At 36.3% G+C, this 15,560-nt stretch overlaps 2 protein-coding genes across 2 annotated transcripts; both read right to left on the bottom strand.

Annotated features, from left to right (window-relative positions):
- Positions 1-3,607: 3,607 nt before the first annotated feature.
- hoxb8b (homeobox B8b) lies at positions 3,608-4,615 on the bottom strand. Its single transcript, XM_016234709.1, has 2 exons — positions 4,192-4,615; positions 3,608-3,921 (listed from the first exon to the last, which is right to left on the bottom strand). Exons 1-2 carry the CDS (start codon positions 4,613-4,615, stop codon positions 3,608-3,610), a joined length of 738 nt encoding a protein of 245 aa, XP_016090195.1.
- A 2,761-nt stretch (positions 4,616-7,376) lies between these two features.
- On the bottom strand, positions 7,377-12,611 carry LOC107552736 (tubulin polyglutamylase ttll6-like). Its single transcript, XM_016234708.1, has 13 exons — positions 12,533-12,611; positions 12,294-12,412; positions 12,066-12,196; positions 11,812-11,968; positions 11,523-11,666; positions 11,294-11,379; positions 10,980-11,205; positions 10,673-10,851; positions 9,710-9,898; positions 9,466-9,610; positions 9,058-9,297; positions 8,136-8,397; positions 7,377-8,035 (listed from the first exon to the last, which is right to left on the bottom strand). The coding sequence occupies exons 2-13, from the start codon at positions 12,312-12,314 to the stop codon at positions 7,761-7,763; spliced, it is 2,055 nt and encodes a 684-aa protein (XP_016090194.1). The 5' UTR covers positions 12,315-12,412; positions 12,533-12,611; the 3' UTR covers positions 7,377-7,760.
- Positions 12,612-15,560: the final 2,949 nt, after the last annotated feature.

Here is a 15,560-nt window from a genome sequence, read left to right as displayed (position 1 = left end):
ATGTTAATTCGTTTTTATTAGGATAGTCTACAACTCAACATACTTTTAATTTGTAAAGAAAGCTACAGTTTTGTTTAATAGACGGCTACTCATAAATATAGCCTATATAACCCAGTGTATTTTTTATTTTATTTTTTTTAGTTATGCATTGTTAATTTAGGGTAACAAAGTATTGTTTTCGTTATTATCTACTGAAAACTTAAATGAATCTAATCTTCATAAGCATCTTTATGTTTTGAAATGAGTGATTTCACACAGTCTTTAGCTTGCCTTACACAAATAAGAGAAAATGAAATTCAAATGGTATAGATTTATATGAATTATATGGAATATAAATATAGCCTAATAAAACGACGTATTCATAAACCATTTCATATTTACGCCTATTCGTTAGCTGTATATTTTAAATAGAAAAATATTTTATTCAAATATATACAACTATTTTTTTATATTATAGCTATAGTCTTTCAAGAGTATTATCGTCATTTATAGCATTCAAATAATATTAAACACGTAAATGAGACGCCGCTATTTGCCCACAGAAGTTTAAATGAAATGTCTAATTGTGGTATAATAGGTTTGGAATTTTTATTTCGCTTTTCTGTTAATTTAGGATTACATTACAACTATATATAGAGTTGTTCACACGAGATTGTTTTAGATTATGGTCTATTCTCAGAAGCGTTAGAACTATGCTTTTCGTAATTGTTTTAGATTATGATCTATTCTAGATAATCTCAGAAAGGTGAAAAATATGCTTTTCGTAATGGATGAAAGCGTCATAAAATGTCTGATAGAATTATAATATTTGGAATGGTTCCGTTTTTGAAAATTCTATAAACAATGTGTCGCGCTAATTAGGTCTGTCTGAGCCCACACCCGCAGCCTAAAGAAAATGCTAACTTCTGCATAGCAGGCCTCAATACCCGTTTGATTCTTTTTCTTAAAATAAATGCTTTTAAAAATGTGTGGTTTCAAGATGTCTTCATGCCCTGCTTATTGTGACAACGAAAAATACATACATTTTAAAGCATTATAAAAAAACTAAGATGTATAACAACATAAAGAGCCCTGCTTGATCCGTAGCCCTTTTTGAGTTTCATATTTTGTGGACACAAAGAAAATAAAGTTCGCAACATTAATGGTTCCCTTTTATTTAGAACCATTTTTGTTCTGTGGGGTTCTTGGGTTGCGATATGGTTCTTGGGAAGTTAACAAGATTTTGTTATTGCATTATATGACTGCAAAACGCCAGTGAACCTAATTGTCAGCGTTCAGTGTCTTTTACTCGTTGCCAGAGCATAGGCCTATTGTTGTTTTCATATTAAAATAATGCTAATTGACATATATGCCTACATTTTACATGAAACATTTGTTAATGTTCTGATGTTTTGAGTGAATTCAATGTTTTGAAAAATAACATGCAACATGCATATGCCAATTATTTAATTATGTCTCTAGCACAGGTTTAATAATGCGGCTTAGACCACAGACTCTGTTTTTTGTCGTGCACGGTTCAATGACCCGTTCGCTTTTAACCAAATACAAACGCAGCCCAAATATAGGATTTTGCAAAAGTACTGAAATGTAGTGTTGGCTACCTCTACAGCAAAACGATCATATTAACATAATAGGTCTACAATATAATAAAATGCTTACATTAAGTTTAATTAGAGCTATAAATTTACCTTTACTTTTAAATTAAGGGGGGAACCTCAAAATACTTTTTTCAGTCTTTCTTCAGAATGGCAACTTTGAATTTCCACGCTGTCATAGCTTGATATCTTTGGTTTGAAATGATAGATATATATAGAAATTAAATATTTATTTTAGGTCCCTTTTTAGGCCATAAAGAGAGAAAGGAAACAATCACCAGGCTGATCTTTTTATTTCAACAAATTTACATGCACGCATTTAACAGAAATGCAACGAATATTTCAAACCACACTATAAATATAAGTAAATTATAGGCTACACCATATTTATAGACCAGGGTGTACACAGAGGAGAGCTCCGAGTATCAGTCTCTTCAAATATGTAATCTCAGACAATGAATATCCTATAGACTGAAGACAGCCAAAAGCTCTGAAAGAAAGGTACCACAATTGCTGTTCATAAACGACGAGACAGAGATTGAGACCAGACTGCTCGGGAATCCAACCAGAGTAATAAAAGCCTGTATACTGCCTACATGAAACGAAGTGCTCATATTGAACTTTTGGCTTGGGGTCAAAGGGTTTTGGTCGACGTTTTGTTGTCAATATATACGTGATACGTACATTTGAAGAGAATTATACAGGGTAGATGTTCGATATTTGTTCATTAATATTATCGCGTGCTTGTGGTTCTAATTATGTGCTTTAAGCATAATTCACCATTATCATTTTAGGTACTATAATAGGCCTATATTAAGTTCCAGATGCTTGAAACTTTTTACCAGACGACATGGGGAAAATAGACCACCCATGTTTATTGCAATGCATCTCACACGAGAGACTGTGAAAGATAAGGTCCTTTTTTAATATTTGGAATTGTTATGATATTATCGTGATATTCATATATTTCACTTAATTTATATAATCGACTTAATTTTATTTTTATAGACCTATGATTCATTTAAATCAATTTTTTATGTGACTGATTTACAATGGACTTAATTGACTTTATTATATGATTCATTTACAATTTACGTAGCCTAATTCTATTTGAGGATTACATGTGAAAAACTATCTCCAAATGAAATACATTAGACTATCCGTGCAATCGAGGCTTTTATTTTGGTTCACTTTGGTTGTAAAGTGTGACAATGATTTGGGTGTTTGTGTTGTGGAAACAAGAGACAATCCAGTGAAAGGAAAATGAACAAAGGCGAAGGGATTCTTTTCTTACATTTTATTGTGGCTTCTTTCAGGAACCACTTCCAGTTAAAGACAATAGAAAATACAATAGAACAGTGCTTCACGGAACTGCAATATCAAATTTTTACACCGCATGTTTTTTAAAGAATAACATTGTGCGTGTACCATCCCTCTCAGGAAAGCATTACGCATGGATACACTGACAAAATGATTGACGCAATGACCCAGATATTAGGTAGTTCGGTTGAAGATCTGTAAACCTGAATAATAATTTCTGAACAGTAATTAACAATCACAAAAGTGCATTTTCTTACAGTAAGAGATACAGTAATGCACTCACTAATGCTGATTCCTCACCCCATCTTATAGGCTATAACAGAGTTACTGAAGAGAACATATCTTGGATTGTGACTCCCACTAATTTGGATAGGAAATTGACGCCATGCAGACCATATAGCCTTCGCCTCATATGCCCTCACTGCAACAGTAACCTCAAGAGTAATCTACTCGAGGACAAACACACCAGTGAAACCTTACAAAACTGAGACTGATCCAGCAAAACATGATAAGCGGAAATAATCACCGTTTGGAAACAGGAACTTCTTATAAGTTTGCAGTAAATGGAATATATGATTGGCTTTGTATTTGATAGCCTTTGCGTGTCCACAGACGACACTTTGAACCTCAGACTTTTATTTAAATTGCAGTTGCTCGATTGCAGTGATGTTTCTTTTTTATTAGTCAGCAGACTATTTAGAATTATTGGAAGTCTCCGAGTCCTCTTCTCCTGATGTGTGTTTTTCTGATACCTGGCTCCCCTCTTCCCTCTCCATTTGCTCTTGTTCCGCTTTGCTGCAGGGAAACTTGTCTTTGTTGTGTTCTTTTTTCCACTTCATGCGCCTGTTTTGAAACCAGATCTTCACCTGCCTCTCAGTGAGGGCCAGTGCGTGAGACACTTCGATGCGCCGCTTGCGGGTCAGGTAAGGATTGAACAGGAACTCCTTCTCCAGCTCCAGAGTCTGGTAGCGGCTGTAGGTCTGCCTGCCCCTTCTCCGGCCGGTAGCTGTGGGGGAAAAAGGCGTTATTTCCGGTGACATAGTGTTTGATTTCTCATATATCATCTATAAATAAAACAAAGTCATAAAACCCTCACAGTTTCTAGACACTGCATGCCATTACGTAGCAATCTGGATTTTTTTTAAGGGTGCTAATTCCTCAGTAATCTATAGGTGCCATAAAGTGTTTAATTGGGGGTAATAAGTAGGCCCACCATTGTCTAAAGCGTTTTATGTGGGACTATAACAGACTAGGTGTTTCTCTTCACTCATCTCACCTTGTGGTCTCATCCATGGGAAGAGCTGCGCTGTGCACGGTTCTGCACTTTCCAAATCATCCCTGATACTGCTGACCTTTAAATTACAATCCCCAAACTGCGTAAAATCCGCTTCTGGTGCGCTGAAGAACGACTGTCTCTGTAAACTGTCCTGGCCCAAGATGTTTCCTGTGGCATCTCCAGGGTAAGCTACCGCGCACGGGGTCTGTTGGTAAGTCGCGTGGGAGAAGGATGATGCACCGTGGTGGTAGAAATCCGGGAACTGAGCCGCGTGCTGAAACGCAGATCCAGAGTTGTGACCGTACAGCACAGATGGTCTGCCTCCGAGATCCGGCGCGTACCCCGAGCAGTCATAGTAGTTGGAGCGCAGAGAATCGCCTCCTTTAAATTTAGTGAAGAGGGAATTGACGAAGTAAGAACTCATTGCCTGCAAGATCAACTCCCCGAAGAAGGAACTTTGACAACTGTATTGAGATCAGGCAGTCTCTTGATGAATAATGTTAATTGAGCAAATGCAGGCCTGTTGTTACAATGAAAAAAAAGAAGAATTCATCCAGGTGGAAATTATACGCGTAAAATGTCGTAAATATTCATGCAAACAAATGTATCCGTAGCTGCACCCACATGACTCCTTAGTGATGGTCCTCGAACAATAAATAGCTTTCCGTTTTTACTCTCTTTGATAGTGAGTTGCATTTCATATGGGCGTTAGTTATTGATTCCTTATATCATTGGATGTGCGCTCGACATCTCCAAACAGACAAAGCGCGTTCTTGCGATAGGAAGAACAGGAGAAACTGAAAAAGAGAGATGTAAAAGGGGAGAGAGGGAGTTCTTGGGGAGGTAGAGGGGGAGGCGGAGTAGGACTGCTATTGGTAAACCATTTCAGTGCCAAGAGCACATATAGCATATAGGCCTACACACGACAAGCGTAATGCTTCCAGTGGGCCAACAAAAATAGATTTATTCAGGTCCATCGTATGATGAAATATACCATATTTGTCATCACATTCATCTTTATGGTTTGATGATTAAGATATTCGTCAGTCTTTAAGTCTAATGCAATGTAGGCTACTGCGATTAGGCTATATAGCCTTCTTTGTTTAGAAAACGCTATCAAGTACAATACAAGTGACTGGATCATTCAAGATGGCAAGGATTTTTATCAGTCAACTCAGAGAAGCTAAGAACAGACCACCCATTATGTTTAGGCTATTACACTTGTAGCTACCTCACTTCAGAAAAATATAAAAGAGGGGGTCATTTTAATATTTGGAATTTTATGTAATTATTTTAGGCTACAAGCTTTTTCCTTTACCGTTCACATGTAAACGAGTCGTGTGTGAATCTGTTTTCAGGTTAGACTGAGGACATCTATGCGCGCGGTCCTGTCTGCTTTTAGAGTAACACCGCCCTCGTGTGGTGAACATTGTAAGTTCATTCGAATTCACTCACGACAAAGAATCTGTTTAGAACAGGACAATGCAATACTCTTAACGAATCCATGAGCACAAAAACATTCAACAAATAAATGTTTTAAATGTCATTTTTGCTTGGACTATCGAAAAGCAAAAACGAAGTTACTCTGAGTGTTCTCTCTCTGTTTGCAGCAGCATGGGGGAGAAAGGTAGTAAAACGGGAGTAATTTTCTGGAGAAAATGAAAAGGCAAACAACGCGGTGCTGAACAGCTGCAAGATCATTTCATACCACAGTTGCTTTCATTTTTTCGCATTTACTTTACGACCAGAGGAACAACTAATTAGATTTTACTGCCTTCATTTTATGCACTATTACATCAAGCCACGCGAAATTAAGCGTAGGCCTCCCCTGTCTCAAAAAGACAGTCGCTGCCTCTGCATATACACAGCAGTTCTCTGTAAAACATCCACTTATTATTATTATTATTGTTAAATAACCTGTTGGCTTTTGTTTGTAAAATAATGTATTTTTAATATTCTTAAATATATTCCTATTCTTTATTTGTATTATTAATACATTAATTCGCAAAAAATACATTCATAATGTGTGTTTTTTTGTTATATTATATTGCAATAGTATTATGTTTTTGGTGCGTACAGGCTATCAGACTGAACCTCTAAAACTTACTCATCTGGTATGTGGATCGTTGAAGCCAACTGTTCATATCTGAATAATTCTAAGCTTGCATCCTACAGGACAGAACATTTAAATGTAAACATTTAAAAATGAATTTCAAACTAATTCTAAAATAAGGTTAACATGTTGCAAAACTATTCATGAGTGTTCAGCGATGAGATATTACACACGGATGTTTTCTGCAACCAGTTTGCTTTTGCCTGCGATTAAGGAAATAAAAATAATTTAATTAGATTTTTATTTTTTTACATTTTGGATAGATTGCAGCTAAAGTTGTAAAATGTTTTTGTTTGATATTTTAATTGAACAAGTAGCTCATCTGATGCACGGTCTCCACTACAGTCGACGGAGGGTGTGATGTTACCCTTACCCATAATTCTATATGACTGCCCCCCACATGAAAAAAATATTATAGTAATTTATAGCAATTACTATTGTGTTTTGGAACCATACTATAGCAACATGTATTATATATAATATTTACAACACTTGGTTAATGAATGCTACAGCATACTATAGTGAACTGATAAACTGTAATAAATACTGTAGAATACTTTAGTTTTTACAACAGTAAACTGTAGTGTATTGTAATATAATATACCCTATAGTTGTAGAAAACAGTACAGTATTGGGTAATTTGTTTATATTACTATAGTTATTATATTACCACAGCAACTATAGAATTACCACAACAAATTATAGTATATTTATGATGATATAAATTCAACATGACTGACTGATTTATGCACCAGCTCTGTACAGAGGGGATATTTATCTACAGCATATAATACATTATATAAGGTTTTAATACTATACAAAGGTTTTTATCTAAGCCCCCCCCACCCTACACACACACTTTGGATAACAATTTTTTTGGAAAACATAGTGGAGATTAAGTACAATTTACCTGCTGACAAAAAAATTCCACTTTATTCCATTTTTGTATTTATTTAGACAGTGTGATATATAATAATAAAATCTATCAAATCAGTTTAGCAGCACACAATTAAGTGTTAGGCATGCTAGAACTAATAAACAAAATACTATTTGTTTTTTTTATTGAAATGTTTATTTATATTGGCTCAGTATGACATGAAAATTCATGAAAATAGCTTACAAAGGCTGTGTAAAATAAAAGCATATTCACATTAATTTATATTAAAATCATTCTCTTATGGCTTCTTCCAAACTAAGAATGCATAGCAAGAAAAAACATTAGAAGCTACAGTAGGCACCAGCATACTTCATTGTCAAGTTGTAAAGTTTCCTGACTAAGAGTAACCAAATTACAGAACTAAAGTTGACAAAACAGAGAAATGGCTTTCTACTGAAAACAGAAAATGTTCACATTTTCAGTACGGAAGACAGTTGAATGCAGACCATCTCACCTTCTATTGCAGATTCATTACTGACATCTGAACACCTTCCTTAGTCTGTATTCTCCATACTAATTTTATTGAATTACTTGGTTATGTTGAGCTTGCACCCGTCCTGGGTCATGCGGTGGGACTCTGCGAGGGGCCTTTCGAAGGGCATGGGAGAGGTGTGGCCTGGGGACAAGAGGAGCAGGGGTGGAAATGACATAGAGAGATTTGGGGTCACGGAACACCGTGGCACCCTGTGGTCGTCCTAGAACGAGAGGAGGCACTCCTAGCATTGACGCTCTCGCTCTCGACTCAGCCAAAGAGGAACTCATGCTGCCATGATGCCAAGCAAAAGACCCATTTACTGTGAAGCAGAGGAAGAATATAGGTGCATTATTTTCTATGAATAATTGCTTTTCTATTTTTATGATATGAGGCAAAAAACTATTCAAAAAGTTCATTACTTGTCAAAGGTATCCGCTGAGCACTAGTAGCTTTCATTAGATCAGCAGAAGCCATATCTTCCACCTCACAGTGTTTCAGACCTCCCGGTTCAGTCTGGACTGGCTGTAGCAGACCGTGTTCAAGAGAGGGCCATGTCTTTCGGCTTTGCAGCGGCTGGGAATGTATATTATGCATGCAGGGCTTGGCTTTTGTAGACACCTGCTGATGCATCATAGTGCAGAGGTCCTTCTGCCTGTAAGAAATCTCTGCAATGGAGTCCAGCTGGATAGAGAAAGTAGGAACCATTTTATATTAAGGCAGTTTAGAATATTGTGCAGTAAGAGAGGAGAATCTGTTTACTTTTTTTCTGCAGAACACAAAATATTTTGAAGAATGTTTTAGCTGTTTTTGTGCATACAATAAAAGTCAATGGTTGTTTGCAACAAAATGCTGTTACTGTTAACTAAATCTAAAACCATTAAAATTGTGTTTGGTAATTGAAATAAAAGAAAATATCATTATGAAAAACTGAAACGGAAAAAAAAAAAGAAATGAAAATCCAAAATTTTAATTGAAAAAATAAAGTTTAAGTAGCAAAATGACCAAAACTGAAATAAAAAATAAAGCTAAATAGAAACATCTGAAAAAACAAAATCTGATAAAAATGACAAAAGCACATTAAACATGACTAAAACCTAAACTAAAATTAAACTGAAGACAGAAAAGTTAAAAACTACTTCAAAATACTAATAATAATTAAATAGCAATGCATTGGACTCCATTGACATTCATTTGACAAAAAAAAGAAATTTTTCAAAATATCTTCTTTTGGGTTTCAAAAAGGAAAATTATACAGGTTTGTAGTAAGTAATGACAGCATTTTTTTGTTTTGTTTTGGGTGAACCACCCCTTTTTTAATACAGGATTTCTTTGCTCACATACTTTGTGGTCGTGTCTGCAGTGTGAGGGAAAGCTGGTTTGTTCATGCGAGTGGTTGATTAGTTCAGTAAGATGATTGGCACTTTGAAGTAGCTGGCGCACTTGGTTCACCACACCCATGTTTAGCAGCAGAATCTCTCGCTGGTGAAGTTCACTGACTCTCTCTGCCTCCTCTTCCTCTATTAGGTCAAGAGCAACAGGTGTCTCTCCCCTCAAGGTGGTCTGCTCTAGCATAGCTGGCAGCTAAAGAAACAGATCCCACCACATGGCATTCATTAGTTATTCATGAGTTCAAATATAGACACCAGGGTCCCTCTAGTGGTAGGTCAGAGGAACTGAATGTTGCAATACACAATGCAAACCCTTATTATAAGAGCATATATAAATGCAACATTAAAGAGAATGACTCACTGAATTAGGGTTTTGGTGCTGGGGCTGAATTCTTCTTGGTTTTGCTCTTTCTCCTGCAGATTCACCTTGAAGATCCTGCTTACGTGATCCCTTCTTTTCCCGTTCTTTCTGCTCCTGCTTCAGACGCAACTCCTGGAGCTGCTGCCTACAGATACACACGTTTTTAATTAAAAAAAAATTCTTCTGCTGTTGTTTGAAATTAGCTTGATGCATCTCTGCAAAACATCAAGCAGTATTTGCACACCTGGCACACTCCTCCCTGGCTTTGGAGGCTGCAGTCTCCTGGAAGAGAGAGCTGCTGTGTTGAAAATACTTTTCATATTTCTCCCCTCCTTCCCGAGGGAAGATCCGCCGGAATCCACCCATATGTTTTGCTTCATATTTCTCCATCTGCACCACACTAGCAGCCTGTGACTGACGAAGCTCCTCATTCCTTGTGATGCGAAACGCACATGGAAGTTTATGTAAGATGTAGGTTAGTGCACAGTCATTATATAAATAGTAAGGAAGCCAATTTCTGCCATGAAAAAAGGGTAATTGCGACTTTTTATATCACAACATTTTTTTAATCTCAATTTTATGTTAACATCTCACAGTGTAGATGTTTTTTCTCAGAATTGTGGGTTTATAGATATAAACAATTATATAAGCAATTTGGACATTTTCTTGGAATTCTGAATTTACACCTCACTACTCTGTCCCAAAAATGTTCTTGAATGGATTATGCATTTAGTGATACAGACTTCAGAAGAAAAAAGTATTGCGAGAAGATAACTCAATATTCAGAGAAAAACATCAGAATTACGAGATATAAACTTGAAATTAAGAAAAAAAAAAAGTTTGAATTGCGAGATCCATCCATTCTCCAAATTCTCTATAAGGTTGGCTTACGAGGGATACAGACTTCAGAAGAAAAAAGTATTGCGAGAAGATAACTCAATATTCAGAGAAAAACATCAGAATTACAAGATATAAACTTGAAATTAAGAAAAAAAAAAGTTTGAATTGCGAGATCCATCCATTCTCCAAATTCTCTATAAGGTTGGCTTACGAGATGTTAAGTTTAAAAAAAAAAGTAAGTTACAAACTCTGAATTGCGAGAAATAAGTTCAGAATTGTGTTATAAACTAGTAATTCTGTTTAATGACATGTTTCCGTGGTGGAAATGAGCTTTCATAAACTAGTGCAGCTGTGGTTTTTGTGGTACCTGGCCTCTCTAGAGCGGTTCTGCTGGAGTCTCTCCTTTACCCGGCGCTTCTCTTCCTCTGTGATCTTCCTGCGGTCACAGGCCCCCAGGTTAATCAGCACCAAAGTGTCATAAAGCAGGCTGTCCTTCACCTCCCGGTCCAAACGGGAGTCTGTGGTGAAGCTGGGGGAGTGGTTGACCTAAACACACAGTTTAAAAGGTTGCATACAGCTAGAATGAAAGCAATTCACACAGCTTTTGTTACAACAAAACGTCTCAAGAATGGTGATCTTAGCCTTGAATACAAAGCCTCAAAAGGAACCCATACCTCAAGAAGCCAAGGTTTAAGTCGACGGTCCAGTAACACATCAAATCCCAAGATCTCAAAGCAGGCACTTCCAGATGCATGATTGGGGAAGCAGGTGTGGTAGTTGTGTTTGAGAATGGGGTGGGCTGATATTAGGGTCTTAATGATGACATCCTCAATGTCTGTCCACATCTTCTCAGTATCACAGCTCATGGCTTCCATGTGCTTCTTGAAGCTGGAGAGTTTCCTATGAGGACGTAATTGAAAAAAGTTTTTCTGTGCAGTTTTAAAGAAAAATAGCTGAAAATCACAATCTGCGAGAACATCTAGATTACCGTTTGCTGCCCGTATCTTCATCACGTACAAAGTTTTCACTATGCTTGTTGATGGCATAGTTAGTTAAGTGCATGCAAACATCTTCCTGCAGAGTTGCATAAAGAAATGTAAATGATCGCAAGTCAATATTTCATTACAAGCAATTTTCGTAGATTTTTAACAATATGAATTACTACTAAAACACAACATTTACAAGTTTGTACATTTACTGTTATTAGAGCCCCTCACCAAATTGATGCCAGTGGGCTCAGTATATTGAGTGGTGCAGAAACGGACTAGTCCCTCGTTGTACATGAAGATACGGAAGGGGTCGCAGCTGGTCACTAATACATAAATGCGCAGGTCAAACTTGAACCCATCGATGATGAACGGCTGCAGAAACAAAGATGAATTCAAATAAAATAAATGAATTAAAACATGTTATCTTTGATTATTTTTGAATCTACTTAGATAATAGAATTATGACACCAGTGCTTCCTGTCGTAGCTGTGACATGGCTTTATGAATATTGTGTTACCTTGGATATGTACACCTGGCAAATCATGTGTTCTCCTGGCCGAATATCTTTATTGGACTTGCTAAGATAGATACCACGACCTTGGCAACCTGAGTCTGGCTTGCAGATATACGTTTTGTGCTTTTTGGCTCTTGTGTAGGCTTGGAAGTCACTATAACTAAAGCACATTGAAAAGGTAAAAAGATGAAAATGTTATTTTTCAGCTCATTGAAAGATTGTAACTAGATTGTCTGATTGAACTTGAATCGACTCACTCTGCGGGGAGGCACCATGTGCGAGGAAAGATGTTGTACTCCTTCGGGAAGAGTTTCAGCATACGGTTCATATTGCGTGCTAGCAAGTCCTTCCTGCAGATTTCATTCATGCCAGGAAAATGGTTGATTTTCTGTGAGGGGGAAATTTAAGCATCTTGTTAACCAAGGGGGAGCGAGTGAAACTGAACAGGACACTAAACGAGAAGAATGACTTCTGGCAGCAAACACCTGGTAACGTTTCATATCCATGACCCTGTCTAGTGAGACAGAGCAGTCGGTCCAAAACAGGGTCCAGTCTTCTCCTTCTGCAGCCTCTCGTAGCCCGTATCTGTTAGCAGCACGACGCACTTAAAAAAACACAACATGCCATTGCATTAACAATGTTTAGTAAAAGCTTTAATATTACAGTTCATTTTGAGACTATATCCACAAACGTTTGGAGTTAAAATCACAGAGCCAAAACGTACCACTCTCATATTTGCAGTTGGTGAGATTTATCCACAGTCATCTGGAAAAGAGGAAGAGGACAAAGAGACAGACCTGTGCATTGTTCTAAAAGCTCTCTTGTTATCAAACAGTTTTTGTTTAATGGCAAAAATTCTGTACCTTCTAATTCATCTAACTATCTAACCGATGATTTTTAGTGTATTTATTAACCTGCTTATTAATCCGACAACATTTTTACTTTATTAATGTAAATTAATTTATTAAACTGCTACTGCTCATTGTTAATATATGTTTTTTCATTACACATTATTGATTAATTCATTCCTTCATTCAGAGTCGCGGTCGTAATACTTTTGCCAATGTTACTTTATATAACTTGAAATGTTAAAAATGTTGAAATGATCATTAACCTAAATTAATAAATGTTGTAAAAGTATTGTTCATTATTGTATTAACTAATGTTAACGAATTGAGCCTTATTGTGACATTACAGAAATATTTAATTATATTCATGACCAGTGTTGGGGAAAGTTACTTTTAAAAGTAATGCATTACAATATTACGTTACTTAGTTACTTTTTATGGAAAGTAATATGTTACTTTTGCGTTACTTTTTAAATCTGGACAGGGTTTGCTTGTTTATTTTTAAAATAAAAAAGTTATATTTTTGGCAAATATAAAAGCTTTTCACACCAAAAGTGAAATTAATAAGCCTCAGGCTGAAGGGAAAGTACATTTAAGTCTGTACAGTAGAATGCAGAAGAAGAAACTTCAACACACTTCAGCAATAAAAAAAAAGACAAAAATGTTTGTCTAGAGTAATTTTTGCTTATTAGTACGGTTGAACTGGATCATCGAAGGTCAGAAGCAAAGACAGAATGGGATTAAATACATAAAGCATATGTGTTGTTTAACATTTAATTATTGCAGGTTCGCGTCATATTCTGAGTTGCATTATTTTTATTCATTTTCAGGGATTCTGAATCTGTGTTTTTGTGAGCGAGATGAATTAATGCATATTCATATTTATTTTAGAACTACAATAACATCTTCTGATTTCTCTCAACATGGGGACATGAGAGCTAATCTAAAAAGTAATCTGATTACGTAACTCGCGTTACTTGTAATGCGTTACCCCCAACACTGTACATGACTGTTCAAAAGTTTTTTCCCCCCAGGAAATTAATCATTTTATTCACCAAGAATAAATTAAATGGATCAAAAATTACAGTAAAGATTATGAATATATAATGAATTACTAAAGGATTTCAATTTCAGATAAATTAAATGCAATTTTTAACTTTCTATTCATCAAAAAATCGTGAAAAAAATGTATCTCCGTTTAATTTATATATATATATATATATATATATATAAGTTTTCAACATTTACAATAATAAGAAATGCTTCTGGAGTACCAAATCAGCATATTAGAATGATTTCTGAAGGATTATGCGACTGTATTATTATAGTCTGTATGTGACTTAATATTCCACAGTATTACTATTTTTACTGTATTTTTGATCAAATAAATGCAACCTTGATGAGCATAAGAGACAAATTTCAAAAATATTTTCCAAATTTTACCGCCCACAAACTTTTGAATGGTAGTGTATATGAATACCATAACATAGAAATGGCTTACTTCTTCTTTCTCTTTTTCTTCTTGTTCGCTGCAGGCAGAGGAACTGGTGTGTTACAGGGCTCTGCATGAGAGTCACTTCCCCAGCCTTCTCCCTCCACCCCTGGATCAGGCTCACACCTGCATGTTTCACTCACTGAGTGCTCCGCCGGTGTCCCCATTCTGAGAACAAACATAAAAGTTTGATGAGGACCGAGCCAGGGATGAGAAACTTCTAGATTTAGTGAAACACCTATTCAAGAACTTATGAGCTGAAAGATCTAATATTGCTACGTGATGTCACATCCCTAATTTGAAACTCAATCAGGCCTATCTGTAGTGTGCGCATGTAAAGGGCAAAATGTTAAGGCTTAGCATCATGTTTCCGTCCCCGTTTCTCTCCACAAATGAATACCCCACCTTAAGTTTTCAACATTTACAATAATAAGAAATGCTTCTGGAGTACCAAATCAGCATATTAGAATGATTTCTGAAGGATTATGCGACTGTATTATTATAGTCTGTATGTGACTTAATATTCCACAGTATTACTATTTTTACTGTATTTTTGATCAAATAAATGCAACCTTGATGAGCATAAGAGACAAATTTCAAAAATATTTTCCAAATTTTACCGCCCACAAACTTTTGAATGGTAGTGTATATGAATACCATAACATAGAAATGGCTTACTTCTTCTTTCTCTTTTTCTTCTTGTTCGCTGCAGGCAGAGGAACTGGTGTGTTACAGGGCTCTGCATGAGAGTCACTTCCCCAGCCTTCTCCCTCCACCCCTGGATCAGGCTCACACTTGCATGTTTCACTCACTGAGTGCTCCGCCGGTGTCCCCATTCTGAGAACAAACATAAAAGTTTGATGAGGACCGAGCGAGGGATGAGAAACTTCTAGATTTAGTGAAACACCTATTCAAGAACTTATGAGCTGAAAGATCTAATATTGCTACGTGATGTCACATCCCTAATTTGAAACTCAATCAGGCCTATCTGTAGTGTGCGCATGTAAAGGGCAAAATGTTAAGGCTTAGCATCATGTTTCTGTCCCCGTTTCTCTCCACAAATGAATACCCCACCTGTCAACAACATGATTGAGGTTTTGTCACTTAATACTTCAACTAACCCATATTTTTAGTATTTAACCATTTACATTACATTCACATTTAGTAATTTAGCAGCTAAACCTGATACATGAACATGAAAATGAAGGCCAGGAGGCGAGCAAGAATCAGAGAAGAAAGACAATCCCTACTTGTCAAACGTGATGAGAAAAGTGGTTGGTTGGTGGAACAAACAAGCATATATATATATAAAGAAGTTGTTGGTAACACTACACTGGGCTCTGCAACAATGCAACACGAATTATAATAATAAGGACGTCCATTCAAACTCTTTAATTTTAGGAGTTTCTTAA

This window comes from Sinocyclocheilus grahami, unplaced genomic scaffold, assembly GCF_001515645.1.
Source record: "Sinocyclocheilus grahami isolate Dianchi unplaced genomic scaffold, SAMN03320097.WGS_v1.1 scaffold457.1, whole genome shotgun sequence".
NCBI lineage: Eukaryota > Metazoa > Chordata > Actinopteri > Cypriniformes > Cyprinidae > Sinocyclocheilus > Sinocyclocheilus grahami.
The sequence above is the reverse complement of the archived record's forward strand: the minus strand, read 5'-3'. Positions and strand labels throughout refer to the sequence as shown.